The sequence below is a fragment of the Dendropsophus ebraccatus genome, chromosome 10, assembly GCF_027789765.1.
Source record: "Dendropsophus ebraccatus isolate aDenEbr1 chromosome 10, aDenEbr1.pat, whole genome shotgun sequence".
NCBI lineage: Eukaryota > Metazoa > Chordata > Amphibia > Anura > Hylidae > Dendropsophus > Dendropsophus ebraccatus.
In genome coordinates this window covers 7,001,391-7,014,935 of record NC_091463.1, presented here as the reverse complement: position 1 = coordinate 7,014,935, position 13,545 = coordinate 7,001,391, and the positions used below count along the sequence as shown (strand labels likewise).

General features: G+C 47.9%; 2 protein-coding genes across 5 annotated transcripts in view; both read right to left on the bottom strand.

Moving 5' to 3' along the window:
• Window positions 1–13,545, bottom strand: part of GTF3C4 (general transcription factor IIIC subunit 4) — a 660,517-nt gene that overhangs the window by 96,195 nt on the left and 550,777 nt on the right. The gene's annotated exons all lie outside the window — the stretch shown is intronic.
• CFAP77 (cilia and flagella associated protein 77) overlaps window positions 5,966–13,545 on the bottom strand; it is a 79,490-nt gene continuing 71,910 nt past the window's right edge. For all 4 annotated transcript variants that reach the window (XM_069986450.1, XM_069986451.1, XM_069986452.1 and 1 more), the window contains exon 6: window positions 5,966–6,129. In XM_069986450.1, the coding sequence (XP_069842551.1) occupies window positions 6,007–6,129 (123 nt within the window). In that variant the 3' untranslated portion in view covers window positions 5,966–6,006. The remainder of the gene's footprint in view (window positions 6,130–13,545) is intronic.

Below are 13,545 nucleotides of genomic sequence, written 5' to 3'. Positions count from 1 at the left end.
GGTAACCTATGGCCAATCACACCTTAATGCATTTTCTGCAGCTCCCATACGTTCCAGTGGAGAGTGACTGGACATGTGTGGTCCCTCTGCTGAGAACAGGGACGCCCCTCAGGTCATGTGTGGCCCGTCTGCTGAGGACAGGGACACCCCTCAGGTCATGTGTGGCTCCTTTGCTGAGAACAGGGACGCCCCTCAGGTCATGTGTGGCCCCTCTGTTGAGAACCAGGACATTCCATCTCTTTCCATGTAAGAAATATGAAGGCTGCAGAGTTCTTGGAAACTGTCAATGCAGCAGAGATGTATTTGTCTTCTCCAGATTTCCTCCTCCACAGTCCTGTCTCTGAGCTCTACAGGCAGCTCTGTCCTCCTCCTCCACACAGTCCTGTCTCTGAGCTCTACAGGCAGCTCTGTCCTCCTCCTCCACACAGTCCTGTCTCTGAGCTCTACAGGCAGCTCTGTCCTCCTCCTCCACACAGTCCGGTCTCTGAGCTCTACAGGCAGCTCTGTCCTCCTCCTCCACACAGTCCTGTCTCTGAGCTCTACAGGCAGCTCTTTCCTCCTCCACACAGTCCTGTCTCTGAGCTCTACAGGCAGCTCTTTGCTCCCCCTCCTCCTCCTCCACACAGTCCGGTCTCTAAACTCTACAGGCAGCTCTTTCCTCCTCCTCCTCCTCCACCACCACCACTACCACCACCTCCTCCTCCAACACACAGTCCTGTCTCTGAGCTCTACAGGCAGCTCTTTCCTCCTCCTCCTCCACCCAGTCCGGTCTCTGAGCTCTACAGGCAGCTCTGTCCTCCTCCTCCACACAGTCCTGTCTCTGAGCTCTACAGGCAGCTCTGTCCTCCTCCTCCACACAGTCCTGTCTCTGAGCTCTACAGGAAGCTCTTTCCTCCTCCACACAGTCCTGTCTCTGAGCTCTACAGGCAGCTCTTTCCTCCTCCACACAGTCCTGTCTCTGAGCTCTACAGGCAGCTCTTTCCTCCCCTCCACACAGTGCTGTCTCTGAGCTCTACAGGCAGCTCTTTCCTCCCCTCCACACAGTCCTGTCTCTGAGCTCTACAGGCAGCTCTTTTCTCCTCATGACTCAGTGTTTGTTCTGATGCATTGTCACATTGTCACATGTGATACCTTTAACAGACAGAGGGGTGGAGTGTCTCTAGATCTTGTCCAATCAGCTGAACTTACCACAAGAGGCTCCAATCAAGGTGCAGAAACATCTCAGAGATGATCTAGAGGCTCTGAATGTCACCATAGAGAAAGCGCTCTCTCTTCCCTATTTATCCCCTTGACTTTGTAAATAAAACGTAAAGGGTTACTCCGGATATATATATATATTTTTTATTTTTTTCAAATCAGTTGGATTTGTCATTTACTTCTATTTAAAAATCTCCAGTCTTCTAGTTGCCACCTCTGTCCATGTCAGGAACCGTCCAGAGCAGCAGCAAATCCCCATAGAAAACCTCCTGCTCTGGGCAGTTCCTGACATGGACAGAGGTGGCAGCAGAGAGCATTGTGTCAGACTGGAGAGAATAAACCACTTCCTGCAGGACATACAGTAGCTGATAAATACTGGAAGACTTTAAATGTACCCTTTTAATAGCAGGAGAAAAATGCCCAGCAGCACAGAGGGTGTAAGGCAGTGATATGGGGGCTGTGGGCCTTGTATTCTTTATATATATAAGCCGCTGAGCCCTGGTTGTGGTGTTTAAGTACGGTACTATGACAGTGGACTAAATCCTAAGCAGCACAGAGTATTTCAGGAGAGAAGGCTTTTGTACATCTGGTGTCAGATGAGATGCATACATTATACCACATTACATCCTGTACATAATCCCATGGATTGCTGACACCTAGTTCTGTATGGCTGCACTACCGTGGGTGGCCAGCTGGTGTCAGCGCAGCACAATCTGCAGGGGCAGCTATATATAATGCACACAAAGCTGATATAATTCTCACTGGCAGTTATATAATTGGATTTGCTCATTGCATTTGGCTGTATCTGTCTGTGGTGTAATATGCTTTATAGCGCAGGCAGGTTATACGTCTCCGCTGCTGCTTCCTTCTCCCCATTGTATATCTCATCCTCATTGTCTCCTCTGCTCTCCTGTGGATTGGTCTAATCTGTTATATTAATAGAATCTGCAGCCGCCTTTATATTTGATGTCACATTACAGGCAAGAAATTACCATTAGTGATGTGATTAGAGCCAGGTGGACTATAACTCCCAGCATGTCCTACAAGTGTGCATCTGCTGATGATAGGATGGAAGTATAACCCAACAAGAGGCAACAAATCCCTGTATATAGTCACTATAGATATCAACATTGCCTGGACCATTGTCTGTGGTTAAAATTAGGGATGCGAACCCGAACCCTCGGTAATGATTCCCGCTGTCTGCCCGCTCCGTGCAGCTGGCGGATCCAGCAGGAGGACCGCCTGGAAAACTGGGATACAGCCATAGCCATAGGCTGTATCCCAGTTTTCCAGGCGTTCCTCCCGCTGTATCTGCCCGCTACACGGAGCGGGCAGACAGCGGGAATCATTACCGAGGGTTCGGGTTCATACAACCCGAACCTCGGCATGTTCGGACCATCCCTAGTTAAAATGACAGAAACCCAGAACTGTGTGGCTTATAATAAAGGTTATATCAGTACTGGAGCGTTATAAGAGGAGCGGCTGATATCAGTCACATATGATGTAATAGGAGGTTATATCAGTACTGGAGCGTTATAAGAGGAGCGGCTGATATCAGTCACATATGATGTAATAGGAGGTTATATCAGTACTGGAGCGTTATAAGAGGAGCGGCTGATATCAGTCACATATGATGTAATAGGAGGTTATATCAGTACTGGAGCGTTATAAGAGGAGCGGCTGATATCAGTCACATATGATGTAATAGGAGGTTATATCAGTACTGGAGCGTTATAAGAGGAGCGGCTGATATCAGTCACATATGATGTAATATCTGGAGGTTATATCAGTACTGGAGCGTTATAAGAGGAGCGGCTGATATCAGTCACATATGATGTAATATCTGGAGGTTATATCAGTGCTGGAGCGTTATAAGAGGAGCGGCTGATATCATTCACATATGATGTAATATCTGGAGGTTATATCAGTACTGGAGCGTTATAAGAGGAGCGGCTGATATCAGTCACATATGATGTAATAGGAGGTAATATCAGTCCTGGAGCGTTATAAGAGGAGCGGCTGATATCAGTCACATATGATGTAATAGGAGGTTATATCAGTACTGGAGCGTTATAAGAGGAGCGGCTGATATCAGTCACATATGATGTAATATCTGGAGGTTATATCAGTACTGGAGCGTTATAAGAGGAGCGGCTGATATCAGTCACATATGATGTAATGTCTGGAGGTTATATCAGTACTGGAGCGTTATAAGAGGAGCGGCTGATATCAGTCACATATGATGTAATAGGAGGTTATATCAGTACTGGAGCGTTATAAGAGGAGCGGCTGATATCAGTCACATATGATGTAATAGGAGGATATATCAGTACTGGAGCGTTATAAGAGGAGCTGCTGATATCAGTCACATATGATGTAATATCTGGAGGTTATATCAGTACTGGAGCGTTATAAGAGGAGCGGCTGATATCAGTCACATATGATGTAATAGGAGGATATATCAGTACTGGAGCGTTATAAGAGGAGCTGCTGATATCAGTCACATATGATGTCATGTCTGGAGGATATATCAGATATGTGACATACAGAAATAATTATGGAAGCTTCTACAGCCTGAATGGCTGATAACAGGGATTTTCTGTAAGACCGGGTTCACACTGTGTTTATGCTGTCAGTTTAACAGATCAGTTTTAAAATGTTTAATGTACAGAAAAATGTGGCCCATTTTGACAGTTTTTTTTTTTATTAATTTAAAAAAAAAAAAGTTAAAGAAAAATGGACAGCATACAACTGCATCCATTTTTACCATAAAACAGACCCTTTAAGTGGACCGCAAAAACGCAGTGTGAACCCAGCCTTACTGTGGTGGTTATGTACAGCAAGAGGTCACAGAGTGAGGGACCATGTTGTGTCTCCTGGGGGAATGTGAATGGTCACTGCTGTGACTGACAGGGGAAGGGGGGACTGTCCACTTGAGAGAGTATCCATCCATCAGACTGAGGTTCATAACTCAGGAACAGAAAGATGCAGGACCGCTCAGTATAGACCTAATAACTGAACACGGACCTGTCAGCAGCCGTGTACAATAGGGCTCATAACTCTTACTTCAATCCATCGCTCCAGATACAAGCTTTAAAAGTTGTATGCAGATAAGAGGATAAAACTTACTGGGGGCAACATGGTTCACGCTGGCATAGGGCCCTAAGGAGAAAAGGGGCCAAATGTTATGGCCCAGGGGACGACCCTGTGAGCATAAAGCATATATCACAGAGCTGGAGCAACAGACTGAAATAAGAGTGATATCTCCTGATTCAGAATGAGATGCCCAAATATACATTGTGTACATACATTAGTGTTATAGATTGCATAGTGACCTCACCAGCAGAATAGTGAGTGCAGCTCTGGGGTATAATACAGGACATCACATAACATACACCATATTGGATCAGGATAGTTGGATAATAACCTCATGTACTGTGCTATATATGAAGTTACTGCTATTGATGTATAGTAATAATTTTGCTCCTCCATCCTGGTTGTGGATGTTGGGGGTTGTCATTCTATAACTAGGCGTCTATGACAGAAGACACAGATTGCGGCGAGCCTCGTAATGGCGGCCATATCAGCGGTCACCCAGCTTTTCCAGAACCATGTAAGTAAATAATGGCTGCACATTGCCGCTCGCTGTGGGATTCTCCATCTTTCGGACTTGGGTCTTGTCCCAGATTTGCGGCTGTGAGTAAACAGCGCCCAAGGACTCCCGGCTGAGCGCGCTCCCCCTCTTTATATAGATGTCTTTGGATTTCTAAATGAACTCCCTTAAGCATTGTGAGTGACTGCTGGGCTGTGGCGTGCGCTGCTTCCCAGGGCCCCTCAGGCAGGCAGCGCAGGAAAGCGATTCACATTGCAGCAGGTTTTTAGGAAATCACAACTTTGCCGGATGAGTTGGGGCGGTGTGTGTGATTCTGCCGCCCTCGCCGCGCCGCTCGTGGCAACAACAAGATGTTATTTTGATGTTGGCGTCTTGTGTTTGTTTTACGCTGTAGAGTTAGAGAAGGCGCCGCCATTAATACTGGATGAGGCTGACATGGCGAGCGTCACCTGTGGAGTCAGCCATTAACCTCTTCATGGCCCTGGCTGTGGGGACATGTTCACACATGAATCATCCGCCATAGAATCAGCGCAGTTTGCAATGGGGCTGATCCGTGTCCTGACTACAGTCTGTGGAATCTGGGAAAGGCGCTTGGTCCCTTATTTTTCCTGTATGTGGATTTTCACGTCCAGGCCCCGCCCACCACACGAGTGACATAAAAGAAAATGGTGCACAATAGGTGCGGATGCCACGCCAAAACCACAGGTGACTTTCCCTAGTATGAATAGGCCTGAACACATTGTGTAATAGAGATAAATGTAATCTAAGGGGTGCTGTATTAGAAGAGGGAGCCCTACGAGCCCAAGCTGATTTTTGGGGTCCCCCCCCTCCCACTTTAAGAAAAACCCCTCTGTTAAGCAACTTAGGAGAACTAGACTTCTTTCTTCCACAAACAGTGCCCCCCCCTATCTACAGGTTGTGTCTGGTATTGCAGCTCAGCCTCAGGGTAGTGATTGAAGGGCAGCTGCAATACTGGCCTCCTGACAGGTGGGGCGCTGTTTTATGGGAAAAAGTAGCCATGGTTCTGTAATCGTGGTGAAACCACTCTGCAGGGCGCTGCGGCCTATGACCTGTCATGCTGTATGACAATTCCCGAACACGCTGTGCGGGTATCATGTATCAGCCAAAATGACTCCACAAGATCAGATCTGGCCACGTTTTATTGCACCGCACACAGATGATGGAGGTTGTACTCTTCAGCTGATGTTATAGATGCCCTGTCCATGGAGACCCTGCCGCGCTATGGCGTCTGACTGGTGGGCGCTGAATGCTCTTTGGCGCGCCTTCTCGCTGGGGAACGTGTCGAGGTGACGGCCAACCTGGGAGAAGAAGCAAAACAATCAATAAGAAACTCGTCGGGACCAACCGATACCGGACCAGAGGAACGTCCCAAGACTAGAAGACATCTCCAGAGACTCAGAGAAGTAGTACTGTGTAATCCTAACCACATATAGAGAATAACAGAAGGACACCGAACAAGAGAAGTAGTACTGTGTAATCCTAACCACATATAGAGAATAACAGAAGGACACCATACCAGAGAAGTAGTACTGTGTAATCCTAACCACATATAGAGAATAACAGGACACCGAACAAGAGAAGTAGTACTGTGTAATCCTAACAACATATAGAGAATAACAGAAGAAGGACACCATACCAGAGAAGTAGTACTGTGTAATCCTAACTATACATACAGAATAACAGAATTACACAGCACTACTTCTCTTGTCCTTCTAACTATACATACAGAATAACAGAAGGACACAGAATAACAGAAGGACACCGAACAAGAGAAGTGGTACTGTGCATTAGGAACAAGAAAAGTGGTACTGTGTTATTCTAACCACATATACAGAATAAAAGGACACCAAACAAGAGAAGTGGTACTGTGTACTCCTAACTATACATACAGAATGATGCTGAACTGTGCACAGGATGGGAACCGATACAATAGAAGTGTTACTGTGCACAGGATGGGAACCGATACAATAGAAGTGGTACTGTGTACAGGATGGGAACCGATACAATAGAAGTGGTACTGTGCACAGGATGGGAACCGATACAATAGAAGTGGTACTGTGCACAGGATGGGAACCGATACAATAGAAGTGTTACTGTGCACAGGATGGGAACTGATACAATAGAAGTGGTACTGTGCACAGGATGGGAACCGATACAATAGAAGTGGTACTGTGCACAGGATGGGAACCGATACAATAGAAGTGGTACTGTGCATCGTTAACATAATACGGACACAGAACAAGTTGTACTGTGCATTGTCTACAGATACAGAAGGGGAGGTGATACTGGGTGCTGTCCCACCTTCCCAGGCACCCACCCCGGACCATCCCGGCGCCCCCTACTCGGCGTTGCTCGCACATTTAGATGCAAATGACTTGGTGAAGCCGTCACTGTGATGCTTGACAGCGAGTAATGAGAATTACTAAATGTTTTATGAGGTCAACATCCAGCAGCTGTCAAACAAGAAAGAACTTAGCAAAGGCAGGAAAACTTCCATCACCTCATTAAAGCCGACAGGCTCGGACCGCGCACACATCCGCCATCAATACCCGGCCGTTTTGTGTCAGTAATTTGCAGTGAAGAAGAAGGAGGGAAAAAAATATATATAAAAAACCCTAAAGTAAAATAAAGTGCGAAGCCGCTGGGGCCTTGGGGGGAGCTGGGGAATAGGATGTGCACGAGGAGCAGTTCTGCTCCTAATTGGAAGCAATGGGCATTATCAGCGGCGGCTTCTCCTCGGCTCCCTGACAGCTCGCGCTGCCGGAATGATCGCCCACTTGTCAGTGTAAAAGGACCATTAAAAACAAACAATTTTGATTTAATTGGAGGCGTGCGCTGGGGGGCTGGGGTGAGGAGTCTCATCATCCTCCTCCTCTGCTTCCTGCGCCTGGTGCCTTGATGGGTTCAGAAGTATCGGGAGGGATGTGTCAGCGGCTGCCGCGGTGACGGCTTTGCCATCCTGGGCTCCATCATCATTATGATCATCATCATCATCATCCGCAGCTGCCGATCACAGGTTATGTCTTACATCAATCTGATTGTAATGCTCTGCTCATCCTGGGCCTCCTGGTTCATGGACAGAGAGCAGCAACTGCAGTGGAGACTTACAGAAATAATCTCATCGCTAACCCATAGGTGGCAGCAGAGAGTGAGGATCCTTTCCTTTGGAGGAGAGATCCTTTGCATATTTGTTTCCCATGGGGCATTGCTTCAGCTGGATCTCCTCAATGAGAAGCAGCAGCCACCCAACAAAGTGGATGATAAGATGCTAAGGGTCCCTTTACACAGACAGATTATTGAAGCCCAAGTCAGGAACGGATTATAAACAGGGAATAGGTCATAACGGAAAGACTGAGATTTCTCCTCTCTTCAAATCCATTCCTGGCTTTGGCTTTAATAATCTGTCAGATAAATCCGTGTGTGTAATAGGGCCTTAAGGCTGCCTTTACACACATAAATATCTGAGAGATTTTTGCAGCCAAAGCCAGAAATGGATTTGAAAAGAGGAGAAATCTCAGTCTTTTCTTTATGACCTGTTCCCTGTTTATAGTCTATTCTTGACTTTGGCTGCAAAAGTTTCAGATAAATCTGTCTGTGTAAAGGGACCCTAAAGCTGCTCCTATCATTTCAGTAGGATTGGGCAACCATCCAATGTGTGGTGGTCTCCTGACGTGCCCCTGATGGCAGATTTTCATACGCCCAATGTTTTTTGTTCTTTGGGAGATAAGTCTGGTAACCCGTGTTTATTGGGGCTCAGAGAGACAAGCTGTCAGTTTAATGTTTGGCCCACAGTCATCTGAACAGGTTAAAGGGGCTTATCCAGGATTTGCAAAAAAAAACAAACAAAAAAAAAAACCTATAACTTATTTCTTGCAAAAACAGCGCCACCCCTGTCCTCAGGTTGTGTGTGGTATTATTTTTCAGCTCCGTTCACTTCAATGGAACTGAGCTGCAAAACCTGCACCTAACCCGAGGAGAGGGGCTGTTTCCGGAAGAATGTGGTGAAGTTTTTGTAAAATGAGATAACCCCTTTAAAAGCAAAGCAGGATGTGTTAGACCAGACTACATGTCTGCTTAGCCAGGAACAGTGCCACTCTTCCCCATGGCTATGGCTGGTATTGCAGCTCAGCGTATGGACAAGGGCTGCACCAGTCCCCGCTGCTCTGCCTGTGTGTTCAATATAGTGGTATTCTACAGCAGATGAAGAATAAATAGAGCAGCGGCACTCACCCAGTCTTCTTCTACACATATTGTTCATGCCGATCAGCACACAGGTGAGGGAGGATAAAAGGCTTTTTGCACTCGTGTTTGTCCTCCCTCACCTGTGTGCTGATCGGCACGAACAATATGTGTAGAAGAAGACTGGGTGAGTGCCGCAGCTCTATTTATTCTTTATCTGCTGAAGAATTGTGCTGGACTACTAGAGATGAGCGAACCTGGAGCAGCTGGAGTCCATCCGAACCCGATCGTTTGGCATTTGATTAGCGGTGGCGGCTGAAGTTCGAAATCATGGATATAGTCATTGGCTGTATCCATGTTCTCCAGACAACCTTAGAGCTTTATCCAAGTTCAGCAGCCCCAGCTAATCAAATGCCGAACAATCGGGTTCCGATGGACTCGAACCCGGTTCGCTCATCTCTATGGACTACCTCTTTACTTGCAGAGCACGGCCGTGTGTTTCTATATTGGAGCTCCATCTTCCATAGAGTGTATGTCTGGATATTCAGTTACTGTATAGTGTATATAAGGTGGTGCCGGTCTCTACATCTCTTGTGTACGGATCACTATAGTTGTAGTATGGTCCAAGAACCAGGAGGCTCAGGATGAACAGAACCAGAGATCAACTCAACACATAGCAATAGGATTCTCATCATTAACATTGCTGCCCCTGTGCCCGCCATCCTGGGTACACAGGGCACCTCATCTGTCATTACCTGAAGAGGAAGCTGTTGTGCTCAAATGTTAATGCACCTACATTCCCGAGCAGAGTACAGCTGCATTATGTGGGCGCTGTATGGCACAGTATTATGGGGGCGCTGTATGGCACAGTATTATGGGGGCGCTGTATGGCACAGTAGTATGGGGGCGCTGTATGGCACAGTATTATGGGGGCGCTGTATGGCACAGTATTATGGGGGCGCTGTATGGCACAGTATTATGGGGGCGCTGTATGGCACAGTATTATGGGGACGCTGTATGGCACAGTATTATGGGGGCGCAGTATGGCACAATATTATGGGGGCGCAGTATGGCACAGTATTATGGGGGCGCCGTTTGGCACAGTATTATGGGGGCGCCGTATGGCACAGTATTATGGGGGCGCAGTATGGCACAATATTATGGGGGCGCAGTATGGCACAATATTATGGGGGCGCTGTATGGCACAGTATTATGGGGGCGCTGTATGGCACAATATTATGGGGGCGCTGTATGGCACAATATTATAGGGGCGCTGTATAGCACAATATTATGGGGGCGCTGTATGGCACAGTATTATGGGGGCGCTGTATGGCACAGTATTATGGGGGCGCCGAATGGCACAATATTATGGGGGCGCCGTATGGCACAGTATTATGGGGGCGCCGTATGGCACAGTATTATGGGGGCGCCGTATGGCACAGTATTATGGGGGCGCCGTATGGCACAGTATTATGTGGGTGCTGTATGGCACAGTATTATGGGGGCGCCGTATGGCACAATTATGGGGGCGCTGTATGGCACAGTATTATAGGGGCGCTGTATGGCACAGTATTATAGGGGCGCTGTATGGCACAGTATTATGGGGGCGCTGTATGGCACAGTATTATGGGGGCGCTGTATGGCACAGTATTATGGGGGCGCCGTATGGCACAGAATTATGGGGGCGCTGTATGGCACTATATGTGGGTGCTGTATGGCACAATATTATGGGGGCACCGAATGGCACTATATGTGGGTGCTGTATGGCACAGTATTATGGGGGCACCGAATGGCACTATATGTGGGTGCTGTATGACACCGTATTATGGGGGCGCTGAATGGCACTATATGTGGGTGCTGTATGGCACAGTATTATGGGGGCACCGAATGGCACTATATGTGGGTGCTGTATGACACCGTATTATGGGGGCGCTGAATGGCACTATATGTGGGTGCTGTATGGCACAGTATTATGGGGGCACCGAATGGCACTATATGTGGGTGCTGTATGGCACAGTATTATGGGGGCGCTGAATGGCACTATATGTGGGCGCTGTATGGCACCGTATTATGGGGGCGCTGAATGGCACTATATGTGGGCGCCGTATGGCACTATATGTGGGCGCTGTATTATTCCCATCTGATAGTGGGATATTGTGGTGGCATACTGCCAGGATATGCGCCCAACCCTATCCACCTGAATGGAGCTGTACGGTAGTACCCTGTCATGAATCTAAAGGGGAACACAGCCCCTTTACGCAGTTCTTCATTCTCTCCCATTCCCTGACAGCAAGCAGAGGCAGACACCTCCCACTGCCCAGACACTTCTCACAGCTGAGACTTTGCTACAGTCGTGTCTGGTTTAGATCTCTAGAGCGAACCATATGTGCAGCACACAGTGCTCTCCTGAGGTTTGTTACAATGTGTCAGTCTGGAGCCCACAGAACATTGCTTGGATCAGATACAATTATGTGTATGGGCTCAGCCTCTGCTTGCTGTCAGGGACTGGGAACTCTTACTCTGAGATGACAGCAGGATCCGGCCTCCTCTTCCCCTAGCTGGCAGCGCGGCTGCCCGTCTCCACCTGGCAGCCACGTGAGGGTCTGACAGTCTCCCTCATCACAGTGATGTATAGATGTATAGGTGCAGGGGGAGGATGACATCTGCCCCCCCTCCACTCCCTCAATCTGTTTGGCGCTGTCCGCCTCTGATCTGAGCAGAAGACGCAGCGGTGGCGACATCTCAGGGGATTATAAATGATCACTGACATATGTTAATGGAGCGGATCAAGGTGGAAGAAGGTTCGCGTGGCGGAGGCCTCCTTTATCATGACAGGCCGGGGCTGTCAGAGAGGAAGGCAGTGGGAGAACCTCGCGGGATGGATGACTGCTCCAGTGTATGGGCAGCTGGGAGGAAGGTGTAATGTCTGTCAGCCTGATGCCGGCAACAAGATCTTACTGACACTGGGTTATCTTACTGCCAGAGGACGACCCTTACTGACACCTTACAGAAGACGACCCTTACTGATACCTTACTGACAGAGGACGACCCTTACTGACACCTTACTGATAGAGGACGACCCTTACTGACACCTTACAGAGGACGACCCTTACTGACACCTTACAGAGGATGACCCTTACTGATACCTTACTGACAGAGGATGACCCTTACTGACACCTTACAGAAGACGACCCTTACTGATACCTTACTGACAGAAGACGACCCATACTGACACCTTACAGAGGACAACCCTTACTGATACCTTACTGACAGAGGACTACCTTTACTGACACCTTACAGAGGACGACCCTTACTGATACCTTACTGATAGAGGACGACCCTTACTGACACCAGACGACCCATACTGACACCTTACAGAGGATGACCCTTACTGATAGAGGACGACCCTTACTGACACCGGATGACCCATACTGACACCTTACAGAGGACGACCCTTACTGACACCGGATGACCCATACTCACACCTTACAGAGGACGACACTTACTGACACCTTACTGACAGAGGACGACACTTAGTAACACCTTACTGACAGAGGACGATCCTTGCTGACACCTTACAGAGGACGACCCTTACTGACACCTTACTGACAGAAGACGACCCTTACTGACACCGGATGACCCATACTGAGACCTTACAGGGGACGACCCTTACTGACACCGGATGACCCATACTGAGATCTTACAGGGGACGACCCTTACTGATACCTTACTGACAGAGGACTACCTTTACTGACACCTTACAGAGGACGACCCTTACTGATACCTTACTGATAGAGGACGACCCTTACTGACAACTTACAGAGGACGACCCTTACTGACACCAGACGACCCATACTGACACCTTATAGAGGACGACCCTTACTGATACCTTACTGATAGAGGACGACCCTTACTGACACCGGATGACCCATACTGACACCTTACAGAGGACGACACTTACTGACACCTTACTGACAGAGGACGATCCTTGCTGACACCTGCTGACAAAGGACGACCCCTACAGAGGACGACCCTTACTGACAGAGGACAACCCTACTGACACCTTACAGAGGATGACCCTTACTGACACCTTACAGAGGACGACCCTTACAGACACCGGGTTATCTTACTGTCAGAGGACGACGCTTACTGACACCAGGTTATCTTACTGACAGAAGACGACCCTTACTGACAGAGGATGATCCTTATTGACATGTTATCTTACTGACTAAGGAATATACTTACTGACACCTTACTGAAAGAAGACAATCCTTACTGACAAAGGGTGATTCTTACTAGCACTAGGTTATCTTACTGACACCTTACAGAGGACGATCCTTACTGACAGAGGACGATTCTTACGGACATCGGCTTATCTTTCTGACACCTTTCAGTCGGCTATCCTTACTGAAATTGGGTTATCTTACAGACAAGAGGGCAATCCTAACTGAAATCTGGTTATCTTACTGACAGAGGACGATTCTTACTGACAGAGAAAGATCCTTACTGACATTGGCTTATCTTACTGACAGAGG